This window comes from Lonchura striata, chromosome 5 (assembly GCF_050655825.1).
Source record: "Lonchura striata isolate lonStrDom1 chromosome 5, ASM5065582v1, whole genome shotgun sequence".
Classification (NCBI taxonomy): domain Eukaryota; kingdom Metazoa; phylum Chordata; class Aves; order Passeriformes; family Estrildidae; genus Lonchura; species Lonchura striata.
The window spans coordinates 39,888,803-39,906,462 of NC_140707.1; the positions used below are offsets into that span (position 1 = coordinate 39,888,803).

The 17,660-nt window shown below is 43.4% G+C and overlaps 1 protein-coding gene across 10 annotated transcripts in view; it reads right to left on the minus strand.

Annotated features, from left to right (window-relative positions):
• Positions 1–17,660, minus strand: part of SMOC1 (SPARC related modular calcium binding 1) — a 136,616-nt gene that overhangs the window by 3,717 nt on the left and 115,239 nt on the right. For all 10 annotated transcript variants that reach the window (XM_085582017.1, XM_085582015.1, XM_085582014.1 and 7 more), the window contains 2 exons: positions 9,147–9,394; positions 1,495–1,545 (listed from right to left, as the gene is read on the minus strand). In XM_085582017.1, coding sequence (XP_085438143.1) covers positions 1,495–1,545; positions 9,147–9,394 — 299 coding nt within the window. The remainder of the gene's footprint in view (positions 1–1,494; positions 1,546–9,146; positions 9,395–17,660) is intronic.

The following is a 17,660-nucleotide window of genomic DNA, read 5'->3' on the forward strand; positions in this document are numbered from 1 at the left end:
CACTGAATGAGTCACATGGAGCCTTAGGGATTGACATATTTTTAAACACAACACCACTTTCCTCCCCCTCCTTCAAAATGGGCATGCAGTCTAGGGAAACAACTGGTCCAACATCCCTTGCTCTGCTCTTCTGCCTGGCACAGCTGATGCAGAAACCCACTGCTGCCAGGCTGCCCTGCCACCATCTCCCCATTAGCCACAGCCAGCTGCTCCTTCCCTAGCAGACAAGCAGGTCTTGGAGAAGGCCTTTCTTCAGAAAGCTTTTAAGCCCCTCACCAAAGGTTCTTAAAGAACCAAAGCTCTTATGGGATCACAACTAGAGCTCTGTGGACTAATTACAGGTGAAAACATGCTAAAGAGAAAGCAAAAGTAGAGATTTGAGGGGAAAAGGTTACCTCACAAGGAGGAAAGGCCTCAGTGAAATCAGTGCTGATCAACATGTCCTGTCACAGGGGGCAAATATTGTCAAATGCAAAATTATTGCAGGTAGCCATATGCACATTCAATTACACAGCTCTGCAAAAGGTGCCTGCAGAGCTCAATGGCAGCTCATAAAAACAACAGACTGTTTTCCATGTCTGTAAGTGCAGTGTAGCATGGGAGTGCTGATGACCTGTCCTACACTGAGCACTTTGAGTGACAAGGAAGGGGCTGCAGCTACAGCAATTGTTCAAATGCCTCTGCTCAGCTTTTACCAGCAGGCAAGAATCAAGTACATACTCAGAATGGAGGACACAGCAGGAAACATCACATCATCAATGTACAAGGTGTAGTTGATCTTTATCTTTGGTCCTCTGTTCAGCCCATCTCACCAGGACCAGATACATTCCCCAGAAAGATAAGGAGGAAAGCAAGAGGTATAAGAAGACTGCTGGCATTAAACAAATACACAGCCTAGGTCTCATCAACACAAAAAGGAGTCTAACCAGACATATGTAGGACAGCTATAGAACAAGTGGCAGAAGATAGAGGCAGGGAAGAACTGCTTGCTTCTCACTCCTTCTTACAGTCCAAAATGAGAAGTACTCAACAAAACCAAGCAGCAAATCTAAAAATAAAGCAAATGATGCTATTTTTCATGCCTGATGAAAGGGTCCATGTGATTCAATGCCAAAAAATAGAGGAGAGCAGACCCTTACCATGATAGAGAGGAGTCTTCAGGGGAATTTGTCCATGGACTAATGGAATGTAAACACAACAAATCACCTAAATTATTGCTTGATAGAAGAAGGAAGAGTAGGATAGGAAAGTAGTCATCCCATAGCTGCTTTATCCTATTCTAATTCCTTAGCAACATATAGTCAGTTCCAGCAAATGACATCGAGCTGGACTTTGAAATGATGCAATGGAGCTGCATGTTGGTGTTTTTATACCAGTTAGGAACAACTTTGGTTTATATATTGCTGCTCATAAACACAGGAGAACAGGGGAGAATGAATTCTGCAATACATGCGTAGCATAGGAAGAAAGAAAACATTTTGACAAGATACTCACTGAAAGGGTTAAGGCCTTGTCTTTTTCCATTGGGCAAACTGCTCAGGCTACCTGTAAAATCCAAGAACCACATTAAAGGAAGAAAATGCCATGGCATGACAAAAGACCCTTCCCTCATCTGTTGCTAGAGAGCAGGTTCAAGGCACCCACTCTGAGCATGCTCACAGCAAGTCCTGCCAACAGCATTCACATGCAAGAGTCTAACCAGTGTGGCTGGGATAAGAGATGTTAAATACCTGGTGTTGTAGTAGCTAAGTATCATGAAATCCAGCATGGGCAGGAAATAACAGAAGTAATTACAAGGTTGAACTGAACAGTGGAAGGAGAAAGAAGAAAGGAAGGTGACAAACAGTATCATGAAGGTTCCCCAAGCAAGCAAAATAATGCCATGTAGAAAGGGGGAAGCCAGAAGACAGTGAAGGTACAGGCAATGCAGACAGCCTAGGTTTATTAAATGCTTCACTTTTATCAAACAAACAAGTGCCTAAAATCAAAAACCTGAACTTATACGTGGCAGAAGGGCAGAGCTGTGACTGTGTTATGAGATAACAGGCACATGTACCCTACACCAGATGGAGCTCATGCCAAGGGCCTCTGCACTGGGTACAGACAGCTGAGGGATTACAGGAGCTGTCAAAGGCATGGCACACTACCTGCAAACTGCTTCATCTGATTTCAGAGGAAGGTTATCTGAAAATGGGAGCTCCTGCTCCCAGCCAGCAGTAATAAGCATGTTGCCACCCTCCACTCAGCCTATGACTTTGATTTGTGCATGCACATGGCCTGACTGCACAGCTCACTCTGAACATCAAGTACTCTACTGACATGCTGCTCTGTGCAGGAACAAGATGGGCAGAAGCTTAGAGGGCAGGGGCAAGGTGTAGGAAGCCCCAGGGGCCAGGAGGATGGGCTGTAAGATGGGAACAGAGCTGCTGAGAAGAAAAAGCCAGGGGGAGGAAAAGGTGTCAGTGGCCAAGGCTGAAACTGGTCACAAAGCACAGCCTGTTGGCTTTAGAGAACATTACTAAGAGAAACTGTGTAAGCACATGCAGTCATTCCAAGCCCCAGCACCAGCCCAGCTCCAGCCACCTGCCCTGCCGGGATCGGCAGAACCGCCCTCGCTGATGTTCCGTGTCAACCGCGGCTCTGCTGCCCTGGGCACAGACTCACTGCCAGGGCCAGAGGATCTCCAGTGCCCGGGCTGACTGGCACTCACAGCCTGGGCCCTTCATGGGCAGCTGCCAGGGCCCTGGAGGGCACTGCCAGGCTGCACATCGCTGCCCTGGCTGGCAGCCTGGGGAAGCTAGAGGGCATCCAAAAGAACCCTCTCACCTTTACCACCCAGTGCAGGTAAACCTGCAGCACAGTGCTATGCATGAGCACAACCCATCTTTGGAAAGAGCTGAGTGAGCACTGCCTGTCTTTGGAAAGAGGTGGGATCTCTAGGCTGATGGAGCAGGAGCAACCCTCTGTGCCATGGCTGGTATGCTCGAGCACGTGGCCCTGTGCAGCTGTGTGGGAAACTGTGCTGAGCCTCATCCCCTGCTACTCTGGGGCAGAGAGCACTGCCCTCAGCTGCCTGCCTGCCATACAAACCAGGCCAGCCATGTGTTCCTGTCGAAGGCAAAACTTGCCACAACAACACTGCACTGCTGACACACAGGAGAGGAAGGACTATGGCATGGGTTACTAACATATAGCTGGGAAGCCCTTGGGCATTATCGGGTAACATCCCATCATTCAGCAAGTTTCATAAAGCTGAGTATTTGATCATCCTCACAAGTACACTGTCTTGGATAACAGTTCTAGTCACACTGGATTAGGCCAGCTGTCTTTCAAAAGAAAAAGCCCCAAGGAAACCCCAGCAGCTTTTCATAGGAAATTACTATTCTTCAGACATACTGAGCACACCTTTCACCTTCTGGGGAGAGAAACAGCCTTATCTTTTGTTCTCAACACAATACTGATGTTCTGATTCATAGTATTGCTAACTTTTGTCAAGACTAAAGGCAAATTATAGCACCTCTACAAAGCTCCAAAGGGGAGTATCTTAACAAGACAAACAAAACCAAGCACGGAACCAGTGTAGCTCCTTTGGTTCTAATCTAATAGCAAATAAATGTACTTTGAAATTCCTTTTTAATTCAGTCATTACCTGATTACAGTTTTCTCATGGCCACTCAGATTGTTATTTTCTATCATCATTGGTCCAGAAGCTTTTCCCAGGTGACTGCTTTTTGCTACCTTCTCCCACACAATGGCTTGTACAGTAATGATATAGAGTAATTCATTCCCAGTCTCCTAAGCATGCAATTACTTCTGAAGATAGCAGTAAGAAAGGTCCAAAACATCACTGAATGAAATCTTCTGCTCAGATTGTCTGTCTACTTTTCCTTCTTTCTGTAACATTTCCTCAGATTCAGTAGAAAGTGACATTCTATTTAATTACACACACATACACTTTTTAATTAAGACATTTTGATCCTGTTTTTGGACTGCACTCTTGGTGGCTTGGTTCCACCTCAGATGTCCTCATGTCCTGTGAAGCATGCCCAACACCAACCATTTGACAAGCTCTTGGATAGCAAAGCAATCACAGGATCTGAGCTGGCAGAAGGGAACTTCCCGTCAGCTGGCACAGGGACATTTCTTTGCTGCTAATTCCCTTAGCTCCTTTTTGGGCAGGCACAAAATGCTGACTTTGTCTTCTGAACTTGGAAGAATATAGAGGTAAAACTCAACTCCAAAATTTTGCAGCCAGCACAGCTAGCATAAGCCTCACTTAAATCTACAGCCCTTCTATCTCCAACATCACTGGACTCTAATTAATCTTAGGTCCAGTAACTTTCCAGCAAAGCTTTACGATGTCTGTCTATCTCCTCTCGAAGATCCTGTCTTTTGACTAATGCAGGGAGATACATTTGTTCTTTGATCACAGATGGCTCCCCCCTTAACTCAGGCTGTGCAGACCACGCTGAGGAATGCTAACTTTTAACAGGCTGTAAATCAGTCTGTTTTCCTTCCACAATTCCTCAAACAGACAGTCTTAGATCAAGTGATGGCAAAGGTGTTTCTGGCATACTCCAAGCTAAAAGCCCTGCCTGCCTGTTCTGCCCCAGTTTAAGAAGCCATTTGCAGCCTTCTGCAAGCATTCAAAGGCTGACTCCTTTATGTGGTCACACCATTCTGAGATCCAAGAATGGCATTTTTCCATGTAAATAGCCCTTGATAAAAACAAGTCTGGTTTAAAGAGAGGGACAAGAGCTATACAAAGTGGCCACCAGACCTAGCAGATTTGCCAGCAGCTTTTTGGGTCACCATGAGGATGGAAAAGAGGAAGGATTTCTGACAGAGTGGACAGCTAACTTCCTCACTGGAGAACCCCTGGTTGGCAGTACCCACATATTAGGTTACCACAGGCATAAAAAGACTGTTGAGGAAGGGAAGACACACACAACTATGCATCTCAAACAGATCTAACTCTAAGCTGGAAAGAACTCAGATTCAGGTTTGTCCTTACAAATATCCCAGCTGAATCCCTACATATAAATCTTGTTTGGACTCTCTAGGTCCTGAGAGGCACGTAACAGTAGTGTGTTATCTATGCAGCTCTATTTTCACGTTTGGATGGAACTGGCCACCAAAAAAAAAGCAAAACACTTACAAAAATGCAGAATGCTTAATATTTGTTTTCCTCAGAATCCCAAATACTACAAAGTTTGTATTATGTTTTATTTTCAAAATCATTACAAGTGTTCAATTTGCCTAGCAAGAGGTATACTCACCTGGAATGATGACCCACTTCAGTTTAGTCCTTATGCTACTGGACACCCAAACAGGATTTGGAACATCTGAGCTAAGTTCACTTGTAATTAAGTATATAAAGGGGAAATTATAACCCTCCTTGCCTCCCTCCAACCCCTCCTCATCCAAGCTAGACCAGAAAAACCTTTGAAACAAAACTTTTGTTGAAACAGAAACATTTCCATGAAAAGTTTTGTCTTCATCTGACTAGCAGTTTACAACTGACAGTACATCATCAAAAAGGTTTCCAGCTAGCTCTTGGTCTGAACCCACAGTGACCTCAGCCCCAGCAGATCTTTGGAGGCCATGGTACAGAGAAAGAAACAGGCAGCAAAATACAGGGACTGACTACATGCACCTATGATCAAGATAAAGGAAAGTTAGAGAAGGGGTAAGATCACAGAATCATAGAATGGTTTGGGTTGGAAGGCACCTTTTAAGTTCATCTTGTTTCAATCCCCCTGCCATGGGCAAGGACACTTTTCACTAAACCAGGCTACTCACATCCCCGTCCAACCTGGCCTTGAACATCTCCAGTAATGGGGCATCCACAGCTTTTCTGGGCAACCTGTTCCAGCCCTCATCACCCTCAGAGTAAAGAACTTTATTCTTATACCTAATCTAAGCCTACTGTCTTTCAGTTTGAAGTTATTTCCCCCTGTCCTGTAATGCTGTGCTCTTGCAAAAAGTCCCTCTCCCTCTTTCTTACAGGCTCCCTTCAGGTCCTGGAAGGCCACAATTAGGTCACCCCAAGCCTTCTCTTTTCCAGGATGAACAACCCCAGTTCTCTCAGCCTTTCCTCACTGCAGAGATGTTCTGTCCCTCTAATCATCTTGGTGGCTTCCTCTGGACTCTCTCCAACAGGTCCTTGTCCTTCCTGTGCTGGCCCCCCAGAGCTGGTGCAGCCCTGCAGGTGGGCTCTCAGCAGAGCAGAGCAGAGGGGCAGAATCCCCTCCCTGGCCCTGCTGCCCACGCTGCTTTGGATGCAGCCCAGGACATGTTTGGCTCTCTGGGCTGGAAGTGCCCATGACTGGGTCATGTCCAGCCTCTCACCCACCAGCACCCCCAGTCCCTCTGGGCAGGGCTGCTCCTGACCTGCTCATCCATAGCCAGTGTTGATATTGGGGATTGCCCTGAACCAGGTGCAGGACCTTGCCCTTGGTCATCTTAAACCTCATGAGATTCCCATGGGGCCACTTCTTGAGCTTGTCCAGATCCCTCTGGATAGCATCTCATCATTCAGGCTTGGCAACTGCACCACTCAGCTTGGTGTCATCTGCTAATTTGCTGAGGGTGCACTCAATCTTTAATGAAGATATTAAATAACACTGGTCCAGTATGAACCCACGTGTCCCTGATGTCCATCAGGACTCCGAGATGTTGACCTCCACTGTAGAGTTGTGTTTGCACTGTATATCCCCTCACAATGGTTTGTCCCTCCATATCCCCTCTTTGTACCTGTTTGTTCATCCCAGCTTTCCCATCAGTAGCTGTATGTCCATCAAACTCCAACCCATCCCCCTGTCTCCTCCCAGGTGATGTGTCCATCACCTGGTGACCCTTCCCCTTTGTCCAGATCCTTCTCCCAGGGTCACCAGGTAACTGGACCCTGGCTGGGACTCCACCCCGACCCCTCCTCAGTGGTCACTCTGAGGCCTTGCCCCCCGAGAGCCACTCCCCTGTCCTTCCCCATTGCCTGCTCGGGTTTCCCCGCCCCCCTATATCTGGCAGCTCTGGGCCAGGAGACCCTCTTTCTTGTTCTGGATGACCTTTGAAATCAGATGTGGCCTGGGATCTCTCCAGGCCTTCATTAAACTTTGGAACTAATCCTGAGGGAGAGCGCCTCTTTCCTTTGCTTGTGGGACCAGCTCGTCTTTGGACTCACGAGGGAGCTTCTCCAAGCCCCCTCGGATCCAAGGAGAAGTTCCTTCCCTCTGCCCGCCTCACCCCACTGCCCAGCTGGCCAGGGCCCACTGGGGTTCTGCCCCCATGGATTTGAGGGGGAGACGCAGCACTCCTCCCTCTGGATATGATAATCCAACCAATTCCTTATCCACCTAATAACCCAACCATCTCTCTCCAGTCTAGAGAGGATTTGTGGGGGACCATGTCAAAGGCAAAGATGCTGACTGTTTCTAAATTAAGTAGTACTTCTGAAGAGGAAGCATAGAAAGCATGTCATCTACCACCTCACAACTTAATGACTTCTTAAAAAAGATCCACTGCAAACTTGTTTATTGCACCTCTGCAGCAGTCTCACTCAGGTCTTTCTTCCATGTTAGTACCTTCTGTCTGCACTGCCCCTTGCACTGCTTTTTAGTCCTCACCATCCTTTAACTTATCCCTTTATCTTCAATCCTCAAGGCTTATCAGGTCTGTAGTAGGTATGTGGAGCTGTATGACAGAAAAAGATCAGAGCCCCTTTTTGACCACGGTCCTGTTCTCATACAACAAAGAAACCATGAAAGGGTCAAGGTTGTGTTCTCAGGAAACAGATAGACAATCAGGCACCCACAACAATGTCATGCTGCCTTCTTTCCCCTTCACTTGGGCTCAAAGTTTCACATTTTCTTTCTTTCCCTTTGATTTTTTCCCCTTCCATAAACTAAATTTTGAACATTCAGTTGGCCAGGGCAGCAGATTCCAGAGAGTGTTATTCCAGGCCAAATAGCAATAAAAATCATTTGGCATATTCATCTTATTGGGAAGGTAATAAAATTAAGGATTGCTATTTTGGTATGTCATTCCTCAGTAAGGTACTGATGACTAAAAAAACATCTCCACAGGGCTAGGGAAGCTGAATGCTTCTCACAGCTGACAAGTAATGCTATATGCCTATTATGGTAACTATGGTTTGCAAAGGACCTAGAAAATGCAACTTCCCAACACCCGAATGTACCAACTCCCTTCCTACTTGTGCTAAACCTGAGAAAAGGACTAAGGAAAGATTAAGATGGGAGGGAAAAAAACTATCCACCCTTCCCAGCTACCATGACACTTACAACAGCTGCAAAGCCAAAACACCTGCACAGGAAATTAGTCCCCTGGAATCTCCCTGTTTGCCTTCTCCTGCCAAGCAAATCTGCCCACAGTCAAGAATGTCTGATAATTATTGAATTTGGGTTGAACTGTTTAAATTCCTAAAATTTCCAAAAATATCAGTTTGTTTCGGGTCCCAACAGATTATGAGGTGAAGATGAAAAAAGGAAGAAAAGGCAAGAGGATGGGTTGATTGCTCAGACATTAAACAGAAAGGAAAATAGGTTATTCACATGCCTTATTTCTCTAGCAATCTCAAAGTGCAACTTAAGTTTGAAAAAGGGCAACAGTACAGCCCTGTGCTTGCTTTCTGAATTGTTCTCTTTGCATCATCTATTCTCCTGCATCCTGAATTTAGCAATGAAAATAAGTATTATTTCTGTTAGTAAACAGTCCTCCAGAGAAGGACTGGGTCTGTGCTGGCTCATACATCATCCAACCTGCATGGCTGAGACAACAGAATCTTGTTAGCGGGGTATTACTCAGAGGGGACCTGATCTTAACTACAGTTTCCAAGGATGTCAACAATACAAAAAAAGTTGTGGCCAAGAACTCTTATCTGTTGTCCTTTTTCTGTACAGTGCTTAGCACAGAGGTCTGGGATAAGGCATAGAAGAGGGAGCCATAAGACAAGTAAAAAACTACATTTGCATGGCAGTGTATTAGTCCCACTCATTTGCTTATACAAACTATTGACACTTTTGAAACAGCTGGGAGAAAATGGATTTCTAAATTTGCTGTAAGTCAGTTTTTGTCATGTTTGTTTGTCAACTTTTACTGTCATGCAATGAGGAAGAAAAGGCACTCACCTCCTTCCTTGCTGACTCCCAAACACCCTTTCAGCTCCTGAAGTGAGATTGACTTGTCCTTGTTGAGGTCACAGTAGTCAGTGAAACGACGGGCACATTTCTTGGGCTTGGCTTTCTTCTTCACATACCGTTTGAAAGGCTTCAGCTCCCGCTTGTTGATGTCATTGCTGCTGTTGTTGTCCAGCTGGCTGAAGTACCAGTGTACCACTCGCTCCTCCAGTGTGTGGCTGGGGTCTGGCTCAGAGAACCTGGAACAGAGGAAGCACAGGCCCCCAACAAGGGGGTGCTCTCACCAACACTGAGGAGCAGAGGAGCAAGAGCTGTTCACTCAGACAAGTGCTGCGTCATGTTCAAAGTAAGCAAAAAACACAGGTCTTCCAATCTCCTCCTTTTAGCTGTGCTCTTCTGAGATATGAGTTCATCTCTTTGCAGATGAACTTTTTCTAAAAAGGTCCTTTAGCATTAACAAGTGAATTGCCAAAAGAATCCTGGAGTCTGATACCATCAGTAGCTGTGGCTCTCCTCACACCAGTTGATGAAACTCAGCCTAATTCCAGAACAATTCTTATTAGATGGCAAGAGACAATCTCCTTGGTCCTTTGGGCCCTAGGGCTCCCATTCAAATTACCAGCAAGATAGCCATGAGTGTCAGCTGTCCTGGTAGTTTCTGTGACAGTAACATCTAGACTTCAGGAAGGGAACAAATTAATTTAATGCAAGACACATTCATTATTTGAAAATGTCCTTGGCAAGATACAATATTCATCTCCCTGTATCTGTTTATATAATCTGAACTCCTCTGCTGTATTTTCTGCATTTTTCATGCTTTTCACATACCTGATTTACACACAAGAGTTCCACAGAAGATAAAAACCACAAATCCATTAAAAGCAGTACTACAGAGCTGGCAACTTCAGTTTGTTTCATTTCTTAATCATTGTGGTATTACAAGTTTGATGCTATTTGACTCACATTTTCCTTCTGTAGCCAACAACAAGATCAGAGAGGAAAAGGAGAAAAAAAAGAAGGAAAAGCCACAGCTATAGGCACACAAATACAGAATGCTGCCTTTCAACATCATGCCACCACTGAACAGGTACTGTAATATCATTTAACCAGTGTCTGGTGCTCTGCAGCAGCAGTGGGAATGGGGGCTATTCCTCAGGGATACTGAGAACCAGGGAAGAAATTCTTTCTAAACTAGTCTGTCTTTTTTCAATATGATGAGCATGCCAACAGAGAAAGCTGAAAAGATGCTAAAATGAGGCTGAGGCCTGAACCTTTTCTTCCTTCCAAGAATAAAGCATTTTAGTGCATGGAAATTAGTGGATAGGTAGTCAGACATTCTACACTGGCACTGATTGCTCTGACTTATTCCAGGAGACATATCCAGCTGCTGCATAAATTCCTTCCCCAGGAAGGAGAGAGGAACAGTTGCCTGCTGCAGACAGCCAGATTCTGGTGTGAGTTTGGGGCATTCTAGCTGATGGAGAAATACACATCCAAGTACCCTATAAAATAGTCTCCAAGACTGCTGTTGACCTTGTTCCTTGTTTCAGAAACTAGTAGAATATATACTTATATGGTCACTGATTTTTTTTTTTTTTTTTTTTTTTTTCTTTTTTTGGTTGGGAACTAGGAGAGAGAAAATTCTTTAGACTTTCTGGTGTGACGAGTTTTGCCTTTAAAATGCAGCTACAGAGCCTGAAAAATACCCTCTCACACATGCTACCCCTGTGGTAAATTAAATAATTTGTGAAAGGGAATCTGCAGCATGCGGAAAGTGAGAACTGAAGTTTAGATGGAAAACTGAGATCCTCATTAACCTTTTCTGATGGCTTTTACAACCAAAAAGGATAGAAATTAGAAAGGTAACCCCTACCCAGAGGCACATGAATCCTTGTAACAAGTAAGCACACACAGTACAGAGAGGCAAATAAACTGTGTAATATTTTTTTCAAGGTTTTACTTGAAACTATTTCCTTCATTTATTTCTTAACTGAGAGGCAGGCTGGTATTTAGTCACAGCATCTGTTTAATGTACAATGAGATAAACACTGTGAAGGAGGAAGAAGGGGTTAGGAATAAGTCTGGCTTAGTTTGGGGAACCAAAACATCAGGCAAGCACCAAGAATCACCTACAGACAAGCAAAAATTGCAAAATTCCACCCCAGTAGTTAAGGGGTTGAATTTCTGATTTTCTGATTTTCTAAACTGTATTAAATGACCAGGATGATAGGAGAGAACAGAAACACATCCTGTGTCTTGTTTTTATGACATTTATTAACATAGCTATTGGTCTGTCTCCCTTTTGGAAAGAAGCTGGCTATCATTTGAATATATGTTTCTAACAGCCTCAGAGGAATCCTGCATTGCCAGGGGCAATACTCTGCCTCTGCTGAGATAGAAGTATAAAAGCTGAGCTTTTGCATGTGAGATTCCCTTGCTCACACTTTGGCTTGCCCTTGTTTACTGAAAGCCCACAACTGGAAAGGCAGAAATGGAGAAAATAGCAGAGCATCTTAGAACCAAAGCAGAAAGACAACAGACAAGAGCTTTTCACTACCTACTGAAGGGGTACTCAGAAGCAGGATTTTAAAGTGCCTCTTTTCCAGGGGCACACCAAGGAGGAGCTTTTATGGGTTACCAAGAAAGGCAACATGGCTCTCTTCAGCACTTCCAAAAAGAAAATGAGGGACATTCACAGGCTAATATAAATACATTGACTCATGAGGTGACAATAAATCAATCTTTGCCATTACAAACATGCTGAGAGCTCATGCTGAAAACTGCAGCAGGCTTATAGAGCTAAAAGGAATTAGTTTAATGGCTATAACTTTAGGAAAAAGGAAGATACATCCATTTCTGAGTTTTTACCACTTTCTGTTGGCTGGCTTAGCAGGACTCCAGTTCCTGAGATGGTTAGTTGCCTGCCATGTCTGGTTATCAACCAGAATCCCAGCACAGGAAGCATCCCCATAATCTTGGGGTAGCCATATGTCCCTGGCTCATGGAATTCCATGATATACTGCAGAAGGATGAAGTTACAGTACTGTATTTAAGTACCTTGGACTTTGACCACTGCCTGTGAAAGGCACTTAGGCACCACCCATGAAACATGAATTAATGCAACTACACAGCACTGCTAGGCCACCTAGCTTTGCTGGTGTGCCATGACACCAGCCACGCCTGCTGGGTCAGCTCAGACAAGTCTGGGGCTCTAACTGCCCTGTGAGCACACACTTGGCAGTATTCAGGGGATTGTCCCTCCACTTCTTCCCCATACTATTTCAAGACAAGTAAAGCAGCCCTCAGATATAAACCTCATTTATTAGGCCACCTCTCATTCAGACCATAAATGAATCAGAAAAAACAAGACAGAACAAAGCTGTTCTGCACATTCTCAATTTCCAACATCTCTTGCTCTAACACCAATCACACTAAAACCCACTGAATTCCAGTACCTCGCTTTAGCTGCTCTAGCAGCTTTATAAGACACAGTAAGAACTACCAAAATGAAGACAGCCTTCTCATGTTGACTGCATTGCAGCTGTACCTACTTTTCTACTTAATTGTTCCTCTTTAGCACTATGTGCAAAACAGTCAGTCCTAAAGAATGAGCACTAGTGAAGAAAGGAGGTTTGTGTAAACTGATTTTCCAAATGTAACCTGCTGTTGCTGGACTGCTTTTGTACAAAAGCCAGCATGTTTAGCTCAATTATGCAGCATAAGCCCACCAATATTCCAACAATGAAGAAAAGCAGGTCTGTCATTTACAGCCTAAGACAACAAACTGGCTCTCAGCTTTCTTAAAAGTTCATAGGCATCAAGTATACAGACTTCTCCAAGTAGGCTTTTGCTCCTCCTTCTGTATAGTGTTTTAAGAGCTCCCTTATAGCAGAACATTTATTTCTTAGGTGGCTTATGCTTGGAGAGGTGTGTGTTAAGGTACAGCAACTTCTAACAATGCTATCTTCCAGATGAGGCACACTTCCACAGAATACCTTCACGTCATCTGGTGTCACTGAAGAACACAAAGAGGCTGTGCAAAACCATGGATATACACTTTTGTAAGCTGCACTGAATGCTGGATCAGATAATGACTGCCAAAATATCAAACAGGCAGCTTGAATATGCACTGATATGCACTGTGCATGCAGTCTGTAATGCTTTTCACCCTTTGAGGCTCCTTATGAGAAAGGAGCAGTTATTTCAGCGTGAAGGAGCAGGGAAGAAGGGGAGGAATATAGGCTAAAGTATACAAGAGCAGCAAATGCGAGACATGACTCCCTTACAGAGCCATGTACGGTGTGCGATCACATTATGCTCCATAGAACTGTGCATTCAAAGTGTAGTATGTGCCACAACATTTTACTAAATCAATTGAAGTCTATTCCTACCAAAGCTGGTCCTTTGCTCCCTGAACACTTTCAGCCCAACTGCACAGGCTGCAATCTCTGAAGTACCCATCAGGTACCTGTTTGAAGATTTAGAAAATCTATTCTTTTGCACTACAAACTTTATGTAGCAACATTAGCAGCTGAGGCAGAAGGATGTAAGGGCAGTAAGATCAGCCCATCATCTAGCTGGACTGCAAAGCCTATAAACCAGAGGAACCTGTTCCAAGATGAAAGAACACTGATGAACAAAAAGCTGGTATCAAATACTACAGAGTAAGAAAATTAATTAGTCCAGCTTTCATTCCCAGCACACACACAAGATATGTTTGTGGTCAGGACATCCAAAGGAGTTAGAGCTATAAGTTTGTATGACTTGTAAATATTTTACAAGGATATATATACACCTTGCTTGGTGCTGTTGCTGAATGAAGAATGGATGGACAGTGACTGACCCCTCCAGTCAATGCCCATGATAATGTTGATGATGACCACCAAAGTGCCAGCACTAAGCAGTGGAAATCAATGAGTTTAGCAAACTGAGGTAAAATTCAAAATTTTTCTTTTTCTGCTTCCATTTTCTTGCTCTGCTTCCACTTCTTACTTCCATTTTGTTGTTCTGTGCAGTTGCCTAAAGTCTGTAACAGTGGAACATGGTTTGAATCAGAGAGGATTACTATAACGGAATTGCAAAAGGATCCTGTATTTGTTTTATTATTCCTCCTTTCCTGTAGCCAAGGAATCAAGAAGCCAACAAAAAACTAAGTTGTGTTCAGACTAAACAAAAGGGTACTACACAGTCCAAATTAATTATGGGAAATGCAAAATTCCTCTACAGTTAAAACCTATCTCCCCTATTACAGGCCAGTTTCTTTCACTCTTCAGGCTAAGTTGTATACAAAACATTCTGAACACAATTTTTCTAAAGATTGTAAGATAATTTAGAAGGTTAAAAAAATCACCTCCCTTCACTCCTCATTGGCTGTTCAAAGACCCTCCTCTTACATGAACTCTCCTTTATCTTTAATTAGGCTAGAACTTCCATAAGAGGACAAAGAGAAGCTGGTATCCAACTTCAACTGAAATGAAGTAGGAGATGAGCATCAACTTCCCTGAACTGTTTAAAAGTGTCAGTCTTTATTAAAATGTGGATTGGCTGCAGAACACCCTGGAGATGTGCTGAGCTCTGCTTGCCTGCTTCAAACTGCTCAACTAGAGCATGAAATGGAACCTCAGGGCCATCTTCTGGAGTATTTTTTGGGACTATTACATGGGAATAAGTGGCAACTTTAAATTAAGGGACTGATAACTGCTGTGTTACATGATAAGGGTAGCTGTTTTAAGCTGCCCATTTACCTCAAATTCCACACAGTAGCAATATTTTTGCTGATAATGTAGCAAGCTATAATGCACACATTTTGGCAACTTAAACTCATTTCTGAATTGACAGGGACCAAAGAGAATTTCTCAAATAACAGAAATCCAGGCTGGGATTCCCTACGATCTAGTTTAGTTTAGGCCCTGTGTAATATGACTGTATCAGAATTAGACAAGAGACTAAATGTGCCAAAGCCAAGTCTAATTTTTTAAATGCTGTTCCTATTATATAGTACTCACTTGTGAATAGTTTCAATAATTTTTTTTTCAGTAAGGATACCAAATACTGGCTAATAAACCAATTCCCTACAAGTGCTCCCTTAATTACTTTGAAAACATACAGTAACAAGATGTGTCTTGTAACAAGATGTGTCTTGTTACTTAAACTTAAAATTAAGAATGAATTTTACCAGAGATTTTCTGTTTCAAAACTATAAATGAAATCTATTTGGCTATTATGCTGTAATATAAACCAGGGCCATGAAGAAGGGAAATTTTCATCTCATTTACACTATTTACATTATTGTAAAGCAAGAGTAACTCAATTAAAGTCAATAGCTTTGAACTTCCTTAAACAAGACAAGACCTATAAGGAATTACAAGGTTGTTTTAAGCATGCCCAGTTTAAAAAAAAAGTCTTATCAGGTTTTGCTTACATGGCCTGCCAAGAATCCAAGCTACTGCCTCACATTTCTGCTACTACATTGTTTTTGGGGGCAATTTAACACAGCTCTATGTAGTTTTTCAAATACCAATCTCTAATTTCTCCCCATACTTCTCCCTCATCATCCCTCCCTCCAAAAAAAAAAAAAAAAAGCTAACATGGGTATTAATTGCAAAGACAGCAAACACAGAAGTTTTCACTCACATATCCAGATTCAGACTGAAGGCAGCAGGATAATCTAATCTGATTTCCTGTATATCATATTCACAGAACGTGAATCCAATTATTCTTGGGACCATAACTCAGGTTTGACTAAAGCAAGTCCTTCTGAAATGCATCAGGCCTAAGATGAAAGCCTTAGAGAGGTGGAATCAGTCATGTCCCTCATGACTTCACTCTGGCTTAGAACTGCCCTCACTTTAAAGAAATTTTGATCACAAGTTTGTTTATATTCAGTTAATCATGTTCTTCCCTGCTAGACTTAAAGAGCCTGCAGAGCCTTTGTCTCTGTAGAGATACTCAGATTTTACAAAATTAACTTCCAACCCTTTTTTTTTTTTTTTTTCTTTCAATACCCTAATGAAGTCTGAGCTCCTTAAGTCTCACTGTTAAGCTTTTTTAGTCCTGGACACTTTGGAAAGGCTCTTCTCTTCCTTTGGTCCTTTATTTGAATATTGATACTCAAGATGCATACTGTGTGCCTGTATGTACTGGCTGCCTGAGCACACTCTGGCTCATGTTCAGCTGCTGCAGACCAGCTCTCTCAGGTCCTTTCCTTCAAGGCAGCTTTCCAGTCACTCATCCCTCAGCCTAAAGCACTGCCTGGGGCTGCTGTGACCCAAGTGCAGGACCTGGCACTTGCCTTTACTGAACCTCATACAATGGCCTTGGCCCATCCATCCAGCCTGTCCAGATCCCTCTCGCCCTTCTGCACGTCAACGCTCCCACACACCATGGTGGGATAAGGGGCACTCAATCCCCTTGTCCAGGCTGTTGAAGATTATATTAAACAGGGCTGGCTCCAATACAGGGGAACACCACTTGTGACTAGTCACCAGCCACTCTCTGGGCCCAGCCATTTTTTACCCAGCAAAGAATACACCTGTTCACACCATTAGAAGCAAATTCCTGAAGAGAGAACTCAGGATATTCCTCACCTTGAGACTCTTGGAAAGCAGGATTCACTGCACAGAGACAGCTTCCCAACTCAACAAACCCATATAAAATATGTACTGATAAAATTTTTATATAAATATAAAAAATTCCCTGAAATTACTTTTTTAAAAAATAAAAATGGTCCCATCACGGCCTGTTGGGCTGGAAGAGCTTGACACATGTTCTTTCAGGTACATGCTTCGTCTAGCTGAAGCACATGGAAAATTAAACCAGAGCAGTTATCTGAATTTAATCATGGCTGTGGGCAGGTAGAGTATTTGGGTGGTAGCAGTCTTTTGCCTTACCAAGGACAGCCTGCTAAAAGATTTAATTTTCCCCTTGCAACTGGGCTGCTGACATTGGAGTGGAAAATAAATCAATGTGATGACTGTGTGAAGAGCTGGGCAGTGAAAAATTCCACCAGAAAGGCCTCTATTGAAAGCTGAGAAATACACAAAGCTTGGGGAACATTAGGAAGCAAGCCTGCTGGTTTATAGAAGCGCAGTGGGGGCATACATCTCTGGTCTCTACAACATTGGTTTATATTAAGCTTTATTTTAAGAGTGATGATTACATTGGCTGTGTTTCAGTCCCAGTGCCAAAGATGCCAAATAAATATCAAATACTCTCCAGGGCTTCCCACCACCCCTACCCGCTGCATTTGAACCATGCAAATTAGACAGAATTGACATTGGAATGCTTAAGTCTGGGAGAGAACGATGTATTTCCCATCCCTGGGGCATTTTTCACCCTGTTTATATGAATACAGACATGCTAGGCATACAGCACTAATTCAACGGGTTACAAAACATTCAGCATGCAGGCACACATACAAGTCACTGGCCTGATTTGTAAGGTCTAAATGTGAAGTTAAAACCACATGAATTCACTAGTAGTACATACTGAAGCCAAGGGACACAG